Genomic DNA, 17,259 nt, shown 5'->3' on the forward strand with positions numbered 1-17,259 from the left:
ACTGCCTCCCCCTCTTTCTGAGCATAGACATGAAAATGCACTGTCCAGATGTAAATGGTTGTAATTCATGAACGCTTTGGAATATAGTCCTCAGGGTGGTCTCATTTTAAAGCAAAAAATCACCAGATTATTACACAAGTGAAAGTGTTTCAAATGCAAATAAAATTAAAGTGTAAGAAAATGATGTTTTTTTGTTTACTGTAAAGAAAATGTTGTCTGAAATATTGATGACTTAAGTGTTAATATTTTAATCATAGGCCTATATTTCATTGTGTAGACCTGTGTTAAAATACGCTTTTTATTTTATTTTAATTGAGAAGTAAATTTATAAAAAATATAATATATAAAACACCTATAACATTGTATGTTTTAGGTAAAGAAAATATACTCTAATAATATTTTATTTTATATAAAATAAATATGTACCATAACAAAATATTTTGGGATCTAAAACAGTTATAAAATCAAAGCCATATGTCTAAGTTATGTCCCAAATTTGAAGTTGATGTTGCAAAAATGCAAACTCCGTTGATTTTTTTTTTTACATTAATTTTTCTGTCACAAATTGTTAAATGTCTGTCATAATATAACGTGTAGCATAAAATATGGAATCTTGAGACTCAGACTGTCCCAAATAATGTTTTTATGTCAAATTTAGACACAATTATTATTATAAAATAGTACGTTTTGTAATATGACACCGGACCCTGCCCACTGGGGGAGGAGCCCTCTAAAAGTATTTAAAGTACCTTTTCCATTGTATCGCATTGTTTGATTTCAGAACTGTTTTAACGAGATTAAGTTTGAGTGTTAAAGCTTTTGAACAATATCTAATAAAGGATGATTACTGAGATATTTAATAAGGAAAAAGGCATTAGTGTGACTCTGACAGAAAATATTAGTACTTTTTTTTTTTTTTTTTTTTTTTTTTTTTTTTACTTTTCTTTAAAATGGCCTAAAGTTATTAAACCACATGAAACCTTAAACCTTATTTTGACAGCATTTTTAAGTAATTTTGGAAATCATATAAATATATATTTTTGACCTCTCAGTTAAGAATAAAAAATGCCTAAAAATGAAGCCATTGTAAAAGGATGTTTTGGACAACTTTACAGCTTCAATAATAAATGCTTTTTACTCAGCAATTCTGCAAAATTCATCAACATGGACCCCTCATAATGCCCTCATTACTGTAAACAGGGATAAATTGAAATTAACATTATGCGTCAAATGCTGCTGATGAAGCTTAACTTGTATTGAACACGTTGCATTCATTCCCTTAACCTGACCTTCATCGTGAGGCAGTAAAGACGCAGTATTGACCAGGGTGAATGGATGAGATCTTTATTGGGTTATATTAATGTGCTTGTGTGCCGTGAGGAACAGTAGAGGAGTAAGACCACAAGAGAGGGTCTTTTCTCTGACAGACATTGTTCTGCTTGTGTTTTATTGTGTCATACAGCTCAGGTCATCCTCAGTTCACCAGAGTCACAGGACTGTACTCTACAACCTCAGTTCAGTCACTTTATCTCTAAAGTCCTACTACCGTGTTTCTTGTCAGGGAGGAGATGGGTGAGGATGATCAGCTAGTCATCTGGGTGGGTCGGGTGGGCTGTAGAAGGTTTTAAAGCTGGTTGAAAGTCGGCAGGAAATTACAGTTCACCCTGTTCAGTTTGGGAATGCATGTTAGAGATCTTACTGTAATCAATTCATTACTGGATCTTCTTTTCATGCTATTCACACAAAGTTAACTACAGGATGGTATCACAAAAGTATTCTTTGTCCTAAATCAGTGTTTATAATAGGAACGTCCAGTTATGTAAGTGTACGTTGACTAGCTTAACTCATGCCATATGAAACACTAGTATTCACCATTTTTTCAAAAGTTTTGTATACATACTCCACAAACATGGAAAACGGCACCAATGTCCAGACACGTCTCTGTCCTCCGGTGATTAAATGGCTGCTATTATGTCCCTTTCTACAAGATATAATATAAGTGTCAGGTGTCTCCAGAATGAATCTCAGGGGAACTGTCCTGGTGGCTAGTTCCTCTAACTACACACTGCCAAAGCCCCTACACTGTGATGTCATTCTGTTAGTTAAATAGCATCACTTTCATTTGGTCTTGGTTAAAGTTCCTCAACGGGTTAAACTTCCCATTATGTGGCTGTTTTGGAACTGTGGATGTTGGTTACTCTCAGGTTAATCCATTATAATTCATTGTTGGTTGCATAGCACCCCGTTCTCACAGATTTTTTTTTTAAACTATTTTATTTTGTGTAAATATGTATGACGTGACAATAGACGCCTTTAATAGTGACCCAGAGTAGAGACCCTTATTAGCCAGCTGTACATACTGTAACTGCGTTGTTATATCTTACTTTCACTGAATATGATGAAATATCTGTAGGTTATCTGTGGGTCTTTAAAGAGTCTTAAAATGTCCTAAATTCAGATTCGATGGGTCTTAAATATTTTTGGTCACATTACCGCTAAAATGTGTGCAGTCTGACGAACCCAGTGACTGTTTACAATCATTAGACAAACTGAAGAACAATGTGCTTTAAACATTAATCTCATAACCATGTTTATTTTCAGTTGTAATTTTGCAGTGTAAATTCTCATTTGTAGTCCAGGCCTATATTGAGTTTTCACTTTCATTGTAACCCTAACATGAACAAAAAAATTAAAATAAAAAATAAAAACAGTTAAAAAATAGGCTTTTATAAAGGTAAATAAAAAAAAAATGCAGATTTAAAAAGCTGATAAAACACTGCTGAAAATATTGCTTCTGAATACATTTACACCACTGAATTCTCAGTCATGCGATGCATTTGTGGAGATATTTTGTATGCAATATTGTCTGCCGTTCACTGTATATCATAATAATAAATAACATTTATGACAGCAGTGATCATGAATAGTCATTTAATATTATGTTTTGTAAAATGACCATTGAACTCTAAATGCCTTTTTGTTACAATAAGAGTCTCTATGATCCATAATACAGTCCCATAAATAGTTTTTTGTAATAAACAAGTTCACAGTCAAATAATATTTTATTGGATATGGGAAGTCATTTTCCATTCTTACGTAGCTTCAAACCAATCATCTTGTTTCATGATGTTCAAACGAGGGCTTAGTGATGGCCGAGTCATGTCAGATGTGTTCTGAGTGCTCTCTAGCTGAAGTTAACTAGCTCCAGTGCTTCGGTCACGCTGATGTCAGTGTTTGACTGAGTGCTGGAGCCACAGGAGCAGTGCCTCTGAGAAGTCTGTTTGTTTGTTACCTTCTTTTCATTATTTTTGTGTTTGCAAAAACAGCTGGATGGAGTTTAGCACAATGAAATAGAATGCCTTTTTAAAAGTTAACCATTTTTAACTTGATGTTTTATCTTTTATAAACGTTCATGGTGTGAGTCGCTGAAAAGAAATGGGGACAAAATAACGCATCTTGATGTGTACAGGTTCCTACAATTTAGTTTTCTTTTTTTGTGTGATTTTTGTGATTGATCCACAGTTTTGGATCTAACGTTGTTGAGCGAAATGTTCAATTCTTTTAACTTGACATGGCATCTTAAAAACGCTATGCTTGTGTACGAGACACGAGCATGTTTACATAGAAAAACTAGAAAAGTAGCGCACTGGAATAGAAATATGTGTTGTGTGAACAGCCTCTTACAGTACAAGTAACAACAGGATGCAGTGGTTAAAAAGAAAAAAAAAGACTTTTTATTATATCACACATTTTGGTTGGACTCAGATTTGACTTTATATCTATTTTAAACAAATAGGTGTCACTCACGTGCCATTAAAGGTGAATGCAGTCCACACTGTTATGATCCAGCCTCATATTTTCATGTTGTTTTGAGTTTTTTTTTTTTTTAATAAGGTTTTAGTAGACAAAAAGTAATGCAATCAAAATTAAGTATATTTATTCACAGATAGATTTGATTTATTTCTCGGCAATATCTGAAATCCAGCAATAACACAAAGACAGCAGTTTTAATATAATGACATGAAATCCACAATTGAATTATATCGTATGTTTATGTTAATTAGACCCCCCCCCCCCTCACCCTTTTATGATGGTCTCCACTGTTTTTTAATAATAGTTTAAATATATCAACACATTTGTTGTAGTTTTGTAAATTATTTAGGATAGTATAGGATGGTAGAGTGTGTGTGCACTGCTATAAACCTCAAATGTAGTTTTTTTTAAACATGCAATAGTTTTTTAAATACATTTTAAAAACCAATTACACTGCTGTTTTTTTTCTTAAAGATGTAATCTGAATTCCCCACGCTTTCTTTCCTTCCTTCTGTCTGTCAGCACACGTCTGTGGATGGATACACGGACACACCAGCAGCTCCCTCCAAATCAGCGAGTCGTCAGAGTCTCCCGCGCTGCCGCAGCTCCGTGGCGTCCCTCACTGACGAACTGCCTCACGTCGGCAACTACAGACTCCTCAAAACCATCGGCAAAGGCAACTTTGCTAAAGTCAAACTCGCCCGCCATGTTTTAACAGGAAGAGAGGTGAGCAGATACAGGTGTACAGACATTACTTCACAAACGTAACATTATACATCTGTCCTGTTTAGCTCTTGACCCTCAGTCCCTCATTCAGGGACGCTGGGCCGAATCTTTCGAGTTTGAGAATAAAGGCACTTCTCTAGGGCTAGAAGCAGCATGCATTATTGAACAGGCTGTACGTCAGACCAAAGCACAGATTATGTAAGAAAAAGCACTGTTTTGCTGTGACGTGGGGAGGGATGATGACGTGGATGCCCCTTAGCCTTTAGATATTCAGATGTATCAGCTGTTTATAGCCATCTATAAATAAACACATTGCACTGTATTTGTCTTTCAGGTCGCGGTGAAGATCATCGATAAAACACAGCTCAACCCCACAAGCCTCCAAAAGGTGAGGGCTCAGTGCTCAGCTATTTGTTGCTTAATTGTGATGAAGGTTTTGACATGTACTTCTCCTGTTTTGTGACTTTCAACCCTGTTGATTTTTTTTTAAGATGTGTACAAGCACATTAGTAATCTGGGTTTTGAAACTCTGATGTGAGATTATTGTTCTTAGTAAAATAATAAGACTCATAATCTAAACACTGGTGAGACATTTGTATGTTAAAACCATTTTTTTGTGTGACTAATCTTCTAAAATCTAGTGATTTTCATCCTCAGAATATTGAGTTTGCGTCTTGCATTGTGTTTTAGGTTTGCAAGGTTTTTTAAGATAGAAATTAGTTCCTGAAAAGTATGGTCATTATATTACTGCTGAACAAATGCAGATCTCAGAGGATATATTCCTGGACTGGAGTCTAGTTCAGGGTAGTAAACAATAGTGAAATTGCACTTCGCTCTGAAACGAGCAGCGCAACAGAATAAATTAAAATGTAATTAATTTTATGCATTTAGCAGATGCTTTTATCCAAAGCGACTTACGGTGCATTCAGCATAACATTTTTTACCTAACATGTGTTCCCTGGGACTTGAACCCACAGCCTTGCGCTGCTAACCCAATGCTCTACCACTGAGCAACAGGAACACACTATGTGCTTATTCTGCTAAAATAGACTTTAGCATGTTGCTTGAATGTTATAATTTTTCTAGGCAGTGTTAGCATCTTGCATTTTTATCACAGTTCGTTTTAGCATGTTCATAGATGAATAAAGAGAGACCGTCAGGTAGATCAAATGTTCTCAATCCAACAGAAATATCTGCTGAGTTGCATGATGGTAGCAGTAAATAAAGGTTTGCCTTTTTGTCTTGGAGCAGGGGATGTCAGAGTGGCTGTTTCTTGGCTTTAATAAGCAGCGATGACCTTAAGAGAATGACGCAGCCTCTCGTGATCAGAGCTACATCAGAGCTCATGCAAGTCAATTAGTCTGCAGCGAATAAATCCTCACGTTTAGTGTCCACTGAACATTTTAAAGCAAAATTTATGTCCTATCTCTCCTAGTAATGCATCTCAGTGGGAGATTTCCAAAATCACAAAGCGGTCATAAATGTTGATAGCCGGACTCAGTCAGGGTCATTTTCTGACTCTGGGGTGGTCGTAGAAGCATGACATTTTCTTCAAACCACTTCCATTAATGGGTTAATATTAAAGACCCCATTAAATGGCTTGTAAAGCATAGCTGAACACAACTTTTTTATTGAAAATAATTAAAAGGTCAGTAATAAAAAAGAAAAAAAAAAGGCCAAATACAATAGAAAAAAAGATACAAATGAACCAAACAGGGCAAGTCTAACACATTCAGATAACAGCCTGCTACAGAAAATGAATGTAAAATAAAGCATCATAGTCTTGACTGTAAGAATTAAACTTTCTTTGTTTCTTATTAAAGCTATAGAGTCCTTCAGTCAAGAGCAGTGAGTGATTTTGTCTCTGTCTTTTGTTGTTTGATTTAATATTAAGTACACAGTCAGCAGCAGGAATATTAGGCTGCTGTCACTTTAAGAGCTGCACAAATTCAATTTACTGTTACATGTATTTTCATTCTCAACTGTTTACATTCACTTATTATAACTTTCAAGGGGTTATATGAATAATTACCAAGTGCCACATTTTGACACACTTTTGCATGTATTTGGTGGTTTATGCGCGTGGTTTATACCTTAAGCTAAGATGACTTCACATGTGGTTATTCTGTTCCTTCTCTGAGTGTGCCCACAGAAATCCTCCTGAGGAACAGCTCAAGTGCTCTTTTGTGCTGGTAAAAACATGAATAAATCTAGTAACTTTTGATAAATCAAGCACGTCCCAGTTTGCGAAAGTTCACCCTGCGTTCACAATGTTTCAAATTCTCTGCTTCAAGACCTCTGTGAGAATACAATATTGTTAAATATTGTTGTTATTTTATATATGAGTGTAGCTCGCCTGGCAGAGCATGATGGTTGCAATGCCAAGGTCATGTGACTGGAAACACATTCATTTAACTGATTAAATGAAACGACTGGACCTTGTTTTGGATAAAATATGCAGGTGCTGGTCATATAATTAGAATATCATCAAAAAGTTGATTTCACTAATTCCATTCAAAAAGTGAAACTTGTATATTATATTAATTCACTACACACAGACTGATATATTTCAAATGTTTATTTCTTTTAATTTTGATGATTGTAACTGACAACTAAGGAAAATCACAAATTCAGTATCTCAGAAAATTAGAATATTGTGAAAAGGTTCAATATTGAAGACACCTGGTGCCACACTCTAATCAGCTAATTAACTCAAAACACCTGCAAACCTTTAAATGGTCTCTCAGTCTAGTTCTGTAGGCTACACAATCATGGGGAAGACTGCTGACCTCACAGTTGTCCAAAAGATGACCACTGACACCTTGCACAAGGAGGGCAAGACACAAAAGGTCATTACAAAAGAGGCTGTGTCCAAGCACATTAATAGAGAGGAGAAGGGAAGGAAAATATGTGGTAGAAAAAAGTGTCCAAGCAATAGGGATAACCGCACCCTGTAGAGGATTGTGAAAGAAAACCCATTCAAAAATGTGGGGGAGATTCACAAAGAGTGGACTGCTGCTGGAGTCAGTGCTTCAAGAACCACTACACACAGACGTATGAAAGACATGGGTTTCAGCTTCACATTCCTTGTGTCAAGAGACTCTTGAACAACAGACAGCGTCAGAAGCGTCCCTCTTCAGAAAGGACTGGACTGCTGCTGAGTGGTCCACAGTTATGTTCTCTGATGAAAGTTAATTTTGCATTTCCTTTGGAAATCAGGGTCCCAGAGTCTGGAGAAAGAGAGGAGAGGTGCACAATCCATGTTGCTTGAGGTCCAGTGTAAAGTTTCCACAGTCAGTGATGGTTTGGGCTGCCATGTCATCTGCTGGTGTTGGTCCACTGTTTTCTGAGGTCAAAGGTCAACGCAGCTATATACCAGGAAGTTTTAGAGCACTTCATGCTTCCTGCTGCTGACCAACTTTATGGAGATGCAGATTTCATTTTCCAACAGGACTTGGCACCTGCACACAGTGCCAAATCTACCAGCACCTGGTTTAAGGACCATGGTATCCCTGTTCTTAATCGTCCAGCAAACTCGCCTGACCTTAACTCCATAGGGGTATTGTGAAGAGGAAGATGTGATATGCCAGACCCAAGAATGCAGAAGAGCTGAAGGCCGCTATCAGAGCAACCTGGTCTCTCATAACACCTGAGCAGTGCCACAGACTGATCCACTCCAGGCCGCGCCGCATAGCTGCAGTGATACAGGCAGAAGGAGCCACAACTCAGTATTGAGTGCTGTACATGCTCATACCTTACATGTTCATACTTTTCAGTTTGCCAAGATTTCTAAAAATCCTTTCTTTGTATTGGTCTTAAGTAATATTTTAATTTTCTGAGATACTGAATTTGGGATTTTTCTTAGTTGTCAGTTATAATCATCAAAATTCAAAGAAATAAACATTTTAAATATATCAGTCTGTAATGAATTAATATAATACACAAGTTTCACTTTTTGAATGGAATTAATGAAATAAACTTTTTGATGTTATTCTAATTATATGACCAACACCTGTATATTTCAAATTAATGAAAGGTTAGTTTTATTTCCATACTGGGAATTATCATGTCATTTGAATATGTTAAAGAGGCCTGTCCTCCATTATTTGTTTGATGTTCACATTAGAATTGCTTGAACTGATGGACAGTGAGGTTCTCAGTGAAACCTACACTGATCTCTTCTGCCTGACGTTTCGACAGTAAGATTAATGACCTCATGGTGAGGTGTACACACACACACACGTCTGTAAATACAGTGGTTTTACCTCCTCCCCCAACAAGGATCATTCAGTTGTGTTTCCATATTGATAAAGGTCTGACGTCCTGATTTCTGGTCCGGTGTGTTGACTCATCCAGAATCAGGGTTGAGTGATGGAGATGCTGGTACTGCTGGGATCTCACCCAGCTCCGAGCGATCAGGATTCAGTGCTAGCGGCTAACTGAAGCATGTCCGGGAGCACTGCACATCCATTGTTCTTTTATGAGCTTTTATACGAGCACATCTTCTCTCAACCAGCGTTTGATGGTTTCTTAAATGGATTCTCATTTAATCGCCATTTTGAATAATTAATAGGCGCGGTCTGATGACCTTTGTGTTTTCTTTGCTGATTTTGAAGGGTTAAAATAACAGGTATAATTTGTCAAACACGGCTTAGTGTACTTTTATCGGAAGCTGAAAATATTATAATATTAGACTAAATCTTGTCTAATAATGGTTATGATGTGTAGAGATTTGTGAATCATGGGCATTTGAAGGGGTCATGGCGTGCCTTTTTTTAAATTATTTTAATATGTTCTTTGAGATTTACTTATAACGTTATAACGTATAATTACATTATTTGGAACCTGAAGTAATTCTTTTTTTATATTAATCGGAATTTCAAACCCTTATTCATGTTATTTAGTTTTTACCATACACCACACAATGTAAATATGAAATAAACACAAACAATTTTAAATGCAAAAGTTCTAAATCTTACACATTTATATATATATAACAATCTTAGATATACTGTACACCACAAACACACATACGGTTTTACGAGTTGTGCATTCTGAAATGCACATTTACACAATTTTTGGTGAAATATCGCAGGAGAAAAGGTCCATCATCTACTGTATTGTCAGCGGTGTAGTGAGTAATAATCAAAACTCAAACAAAAGTAATTTTCAAACCAGGCAGCTTCCTTTTGCATGAGAAATCTTGTAAACTGATCTAGAGCCGGACAGTTACGTCAGAAATCAGTTTTTCAGTGTTTCTCATGATATTTTTAGCGTTGCACTATTGGAGTGTGTAGTTGGTCATAGTGATGTTCACTTTACAGTGTAATCCGTCCTGAGTGGGTTTGTTCAGCTTCTGAGGACCAGTGACAGGAAACAGCCACGTCGTGCCTGCTCGTGATCACGTCTTCATAACACACACACACACACACACACACACACTACAGGAAATGACACGCTTGTCAGTGTGTGACTGGAATGTTACTGTGGTTTTTAGAATTATGGCTGTAAAAATAGAAGCTGATATTTATTCTTAGCAGACTGGCCAAAAAAAAGCACAGCTTCTTGATTTTCCTTTTCTCCTTTTATTGTTTTTGCCAACTGTTCAGAGGACAGGGACGACACATTACACAGGACAGACAGAGGTCAGAGGTCACACGTAAAGAGACATCTCTGCTCATTAGATCTCCTACAAACCTAATGAAAAGGGTGATTAGAGAACACAGTAATTCACTTGTTTTGTTAATACCACTATAATATGTGCTGCTTTGCTCAAGTTATTTTAATTCTACAGTTACTTCCATCATCATAATGTCCCAGACGGGTGAGAATGTGATCACATCTATCAAAGAATAACTGTTGCAAGAAACACTGTTGCAATTTAGCTTAAATTAAGGAATGATTAATTTGGGATCAAATGTTGATTTATAATTTGCACATGTATATTGTCTTTTTTTCTGCTTTATCAACAAATGATAAATAGGGTTTGGCTTGGCTATTGCTGTCAACACTAAAATCCATGTGGTAACTTCCTGCTATACTGTAGAAAAAGGTCCAAATGAGGCAGACATTTGATGCAGTTAAAACCAGCTAATGACTGACTACAGTACAGACATTTCTACAGTACATATCTAATAGTTTCCGCTCCAAACAACATTTATACATTTTATTGCATTTTCTAGAGATTTACTTTTAAATAATTTTGTAAGATAAAAAAATAAGAAGAGTTTGCTGGACCATTTGATGTTTGTGTGTTTTTCATGTGTGGTGTAATTCCAGAGTCTCTGTATGGAGGTGTTTTCTAGAGTGAGATTCCCACACAGATGTGTTTGTGATTCCTGAAGAGGCACACCACAGAACAAAGGCTTTGTCGTGAGATAGATTGATCCGTCAGACTGTATTGTTAGGTGTTTCCGTGGTGGATGGAGCTGATGGGTCACTCTAGCTCTCCTGTCCTTCAAACGGCCGCTGGTCACTTCCACTCTTGATGTGACACTGTGGGTGTTTTGCACAAATAGGTTACAATTTAAATAGGTTTTAATTTAAAAGCAAAAAAGGCACTTTAGAGTAAAAATTTACTGAATGTCAGACACTATTATCAAACATAGGCTTAATTAATTGTTGAAAAAATTTACAAATTTGAAACATTTACTTAATTGCCAAAGAATGTGATATTAAAAACAGAATTTTAGCAACTTTAGTGTAAAGGCGTTTAAAATAATCATGAGAAATAATGAGAATTCTAAGTTTTTAGAATTAAGACCCAAACTAATCAGCCCCTACGGGCTTAACTAAAAATAAATGCACAGTCGTATTACTTGTATAAGTGCTGAAATTCATTTAATTTAAAAGGTTTATTACAATTAAATAACAATCATAAAAATGTATGTAAGCCCGTGTCTGCCACTGAATTAAAATAAGGTTATTGCGACTTTCTCACAATTCGTACTTTTTTTTTTTTTGCTGTTGCGAGTTTGTATCTTGCAATTCTGAGAAATAAAGTCAGAATTGTGTTATTTGAACTCACAATTCTAAGAACATATCAGTCCTTTTATCCCCCTCAAATTTTGACTTTATAATTCGCAGTTGTTCGTTTATATTACGCAACTCTATGAAAAAAAAAAAAAAGTAAGAATAGTGAGATAAAAAGTTGCAATAACTTTTTTTTTTTCAGTGGTGGAAACCGGCTTCAATGCAAATCATATATCTGTATATTTTGATCTCCCATCCTGTTCCCGTCTCGTGTCTCAGTTTGATGTGTGACGACATGCTGCAGAGCTGGATGCACTCTTTCATTCATGCGGCACTCATTCACAAAAAACGGCCTCCTGTTGTTTTGATTGAAAAGAGAGAATTGGTGAGGAGCCCTGAGGAGAGCGTCTGTGTGTACGGGAGCTTCCCAGGACAGAGAGACACTTCAGGCTGCTGTGCTTCTAGTTTTTGACTGCAGATTATTTCACCCATTTAGACCGGAAACAACTCTGATTGACATGGAAAGCATCCAACCACAATGTATTTTTTGTATGCGATGTCTACAGCTGGGAGAATGTGAAAACAGATATATTCAGGAGAGATGTGTGGTATATGTGCTCATGAATATTTGATTTACTTGCTGCTGAGTGCTTCTCTTGAATATATTTCTGAATCAATGCCATGAGCCTTGCAAACTTTGGCAAAGCTAAACGGTTTTCCTAAAAATTGCTCATTGTAGCAACATGATGCCTTCTAGATTCAACATTATAACAAAGCTCTTGCCATTTTGCAGTGTGGCAGTAACAAACTATTTCTATAACTGTGTTTTAGTACATATAGTACAATTTTTACTCCACAATATTTCACCATAAAACATATTCCTTTTTATCTCGAACAGACAAAAGAGACAAAACAGTAATGTCTGATTCATGAACAAGGTGATTTTTACAATGAACCTGATGAATCACACTGAACATTTCTTTGTGAATTGGAAGTGAGTTACTGATTCAGTGATCCGGTCATAGTCATTCTCCATTTAACAGCTCACTGAATTGTTCATATCTGACACAAAATAGTGGAGAACTTTAGAGCTTTTGCACCACTGATGGTACAAGAAGTATATTGTCGAATTTGCTGAAGGTTAAAAGCTAGTTATTGCTTTAAAATCATATTGTACCATAGTACGTTTTTGATATTGGCTGAGACGAAACAGAGTGTTTTGGTTAAATATCAAAATGTCAAAATTCAGAATATGCAGGTAACCATACATTAAAGCAAAATGATAAATATGTTTTCTCTAATGCTGTTTGCTTCTACTTTTATCCACAGCTCTTTCGTGAAGTGAGGATCATGAAAGTGTTAAATCATCCTAATATAGGTAAGACATGCTCAAATTCATCCTATTCCACATTCTACACATTCCACAAAACCACATTCTGCATTTTATCATGTTATCACTGCCGGAGACACGCTAATTTCACAAGGCAGACTAATTTAGAGTGGTTACAATCATCCAGGTTTAAATCACGCTCAAATTGATTTGATTTGAATTGAATATTTACACTGAAGCTCGCAGCCGGCATCTATGGTAAGGGGCATGACATTTCCCAAACAAGGCACCAAGTGCTGTCAATCACAGCACACACTGGCCCAGCCAACCAATCACAGCACACACCTACCCAGCTAACCAATCACACCACACACTGTCCCTGCTAACCCATAACAGTACACACTGGCCCTGCTAACCAATCACACCACACACTGTCCCTGCTAACCCATAACAGCACACACTGACCCTGCTAACCAATCACACCACACACTAACCAATCACACCACACACTGTCCCTGCTAACCCATAACAGCACACACTGACCCTGCTAACCAGTCACACCACACACTGGCCCAGCTAACACATAACAGCACACACTGGCCCTGCTAACCAATCACATCACACACTGGCCCAGCTAACACATAACAGCACACACTGGCCCTGCTAACCAATCACACCACACACTGGCCCAGCTTACCCATAACAGCACACACTGACCCTGCTAATCAATCACAGCTCACACTGGCCCAGCTAACCCATAACAGCACACACTGACCCTGCTAACCAATCACACCACACACTGGCCCAGCTTACCCATAACAGCACACACTGACCCTGCTAATCAATCACAGCTCACACTGGCCCAGCTAACCCATAACAGCACACACTGACCCTGCTAACCAGTCACAGCTCACACTGGCCCAGCTAACCCATAACAGCACACACTGGCCCAGCTAACCCATAACAGCACACACTGGCCCTGCTAACCAATCACAGCTCACACTGGCCCAGCTAACCCATAACAGCACACACTGGCCCAGCTAACCAATCACAGCTCACACTGGCCCAGCTAACCCATAACAGCACACACTGGCCCTGCTAACCAATCACAGCACACACCGGCCCAGCTAACCATAACAGCACACATCGGCCCAGCTAACCAATCACACCACACACCGGCTCAGCTAACCCATAACAGCACACACTGGCCCTGCTAACCAATCAAACCACACACTGGCCCAGCTAACCCATAACAGCACACACTGGCCCTGCTAACCAATCACACCCCACACACTGGCCCAGCTAACCTATCACAGCACACACTGGCCCAGCTAACCCATAACAGCACACACTGGCCCTGCTAACCAATCACAGCACACACCGGCCCAGCTAACCATAACAGCACACACTGGCCCTGCTAACCAATCACAGCTCACACTGGCCCTGCTAACCCATAACAGCACACACTGGCCCTGCTAACCAATCACAGCACACACCGGCCCAGCTAACCATAACAGCACACACTGGCCCTGCTAACCAATCACACCACACACCGGCTCAGCTAACCATAACAGCACACACTGGCCCTGCTAACCAATCACACCACACACTGGCCCAGCTAACCAATCACACCACACACTGGCCCAGCTAACCAATCACACCACACACTGGCCCAGCTAACCAATCACACCACACACTGGCCCAGCTAACCAATCACACCACACACTGGCCCAGCTAACCAATCACACCACACACTGGCCCAGCTAACCAATCACACCACACACTGGCCCAGCTAACCAATCACAGCTCACACTAGCCCAGCTAACCAATCACAACACACACTGGCCCAGCTAACCAATCACACCACACACTGGCCCAGCTAACCAATCACACCACACACTGGCCCAGCTAACCCATCACACCACACCACACACTGGCCCAGCTAACCTATCACAGCACACACTGGCCCAGCTAACCAATCGCAACACACTGGCCCAGCTAAACCATCACAACACACACTGGCCCAGCTAACCCATTACAATCAAAGTGGTTACAATCATTCAGGTTTAAATCTCCCTCAAATCTCTGGCCCTGCTAACCAATCACTGGATGCACACTGGCCCTGCTAACCAATCACTGGATGCACACTGGCCCTGCTAACCAATCACAGCACACACTGACCCAGCTTACAAATCACTGGACACACTGGCCCAGATGACCAATCACAGCACACACTGACCCAGCTTACAAATCACTGGACACACTGGCCCAGATAACCAATCACAGCACACACTGACCCAGCTTACAAATCACTGGACACACTGGCCCAGCTAATCAATCTGAACACACACTGGCCCAGATAACCAATCACAGCACATGTCATATTTCAGAAGGGGGGCCTTAATTTGATACTGGAACTATTCGAGCTGTTCATGCCAGACTGGGGAGAGAGGTGTTGTAATAATGCATGTAAAAAATAAAGTGTTCTTCGAACAACCTAGTAATGAGAGCCTGTTGTAGTACACCCCCAAAGCAAAATCAAGACTTTGTAAAAAGAGCATAATAGGACCTGCTAACAGGAAGTGATGTCTTCCTTAATGTCTTGTTTTAATACACAGCTCGGTTTCATCTGTGACATGGCACTTACCCTCTCTTTTCTCTCACTCCATTTGTATGAGATGTTAACTGGATTATTTATATTCTTAATGGAAGGGAATCACAGGAGAGTCGTTCAGACGTGCTGCTTTAGCATGATTAGCTATGCGTGGCTGATGTCTGACCAGCTCAGCTCTTTTGTGCCTTTTTGTCAGCACAAGACTCTGTTTTCAGCTCTGTATCGATTGCCATGACTGGCTGTTTCTGGCGTGCCCTTTCTGGGGCCTCATGCGTGTCAATGCTGGCTTCTGATTGGCTGAGACTGAGCTGGATTTTAGATTAATCAGACTAAAAGCTGTGATTACCCACCTATCCCTGACATTTTTTTTCTCTCTTTTTTCTGAACACACACACACACACACACACACACTGCATTAAAGACTGCATGCAGGAAGCCGTCAACTGAATGACAGAAGCTCTTCACATACTACAGAACACTATGAAATGGAAAGACACAGGGAGCTGTGTGTGTGATGTGTTTGTTAGCACATCTCCACAACAAGCATCCCTGATGTGTTTCTCCAAAACTAGTGTCCAGTTTGTTTAATATGCCCTTGCAGTGTACTTTAAAACTTAGAAGTAAATTTCTAAAACACTGTATTTGCAGATAACATTATATTAAAGAAATAATATTATTAAGCCACTTAAGTGTACTTAAAGAGATACTCTTTCATGAATGCTTCTGAACACGCTTAAGTAGACTTTGTAATAATGTCAAATTAAAAGTTTTCTTTTTTTTCTAGTGCATTTTTAAATCATTGTTAAAATCATATTAAGGTCAAAAAAAGACTTTTTATTTAAGTTTTCAGCTTAAGATATTGAATCGCTCTCTGCATCTGTTTCTCTTTTCCAGTTAAGTTATTTGAAGTGATTGAAACAGAGAAGACACTTTATTTAATAATGGAGTATGCAAGTGGAGGTGAGTGTGATGGAGAGGTGAGAGACATATTTAATATCACTATCAGCACACATCATGTCACATCTCTGAATGCCTCTGTTCGTGTCAGGTGAAGTGTTTGACTACTTAGTCGCTCATGGGAGGATGAAGGAAAAGGAAGCCAGAGCAAAGTTTCGGCAGGTGAGCCGTGCACAAACTCTACACACATCTGCATTGAAAGTCTGCAGAGATTTAAATCAGCTATCCAGAGGAAATCATTACTAGAGCAAAATAGAGCAAAGTCATTTGACCTTTCGAATAGGGATTGTGTTAGCTTACTGTCGAACTGGGAGAACAATCCAGTGTGATATTTACAGCAGCTGTTGACAGTGGATGGGCTAGTTTTTTAGATAGATATTTACTTCTCTCCCACAATGCATTTCAGTGCAAACAAATATGGCTGTGCAAATACACATTTACTGATCTAATCAACGATCAAACATCATTATACATGTATTAAATCACGAGGTATGTTTATAAAACAATATTGGTTATTTCGTAATCTAGTTTAACATGAATTAAGTATTTACTATGTGTCAGTTTTATTTAGGTTTTCATCTTTTCCTTCAGTAGTTTACCTGGCATTCTAACTTAAAATCACAAAAATGAAAATTTAATAAAAAAATTGTATGTACATTTTGCATTAATATGCAAATATATTAATGCATGCTTTTTGGTTTTTAGTGTATATATATATATAAACAACAAACACCAGTATTTAATTTTGTAGCATGGAGTACAACTGCGTCATACCGGAAGTACTTTTTAGCACATCTCTGATTCATTGAAACAGATATTTTTAAACAATTAATTAAACAATTCACAA

General features: G+C 38.3%; 1 protein-coding gene across 3 annotated transcripts in view; it reads left to right on the forward strand.

The window, feature by feature from the left end:
- The window catches only part of LOC127943308 (serine/threonine-protein kinase MARK1), a 47,492-nt gene that overhangs the window by 6,734 nt on the left and 23,499 nt on the right, over positions 1–17,259 (forward strand). For all 3 annotated transcript variants that reach the window (XM_052539669.1, XM_052539668.1, XM_052539671.1), the window contains exons 2-6: positions 4,336–4,539; positions 4,874–4,927; positions 12,841–12,889; positions 16,350–16,415; positions 16,504–16,574. In XM_052539669.1, the coding sequence (XP_052395629.1) occupies positions 4,336–4,539; positions 4,874–4,927; positions 12,841–12,889; positions 16,350–16,415; positions 16,504–16,574 (444 nt within the window). The remainder of the gene's footprint in view (positions 1–4,335; positions 4,540–4,873; positions 4,928–12,840; positions 12,890–16,349; positions 16,416–16,503; positions 16,575–17,259) is intronic.

This window comes from Carassius gibelio, chromosome A22, assembly GCF_023724105.1.
Source record: "Carassius gibelio isolate Cgi1373 ecotype wild population from Czech Republic chromosome A22, carGib1.2-hapl.c, whole genome shotgun sequence".
Lineage (NCBI taxonomy): Eukaryota > Metazoa > Chordata > Actinopteri > Cypriniformes > Cyprinidae > Carassius > Carassius gibelio.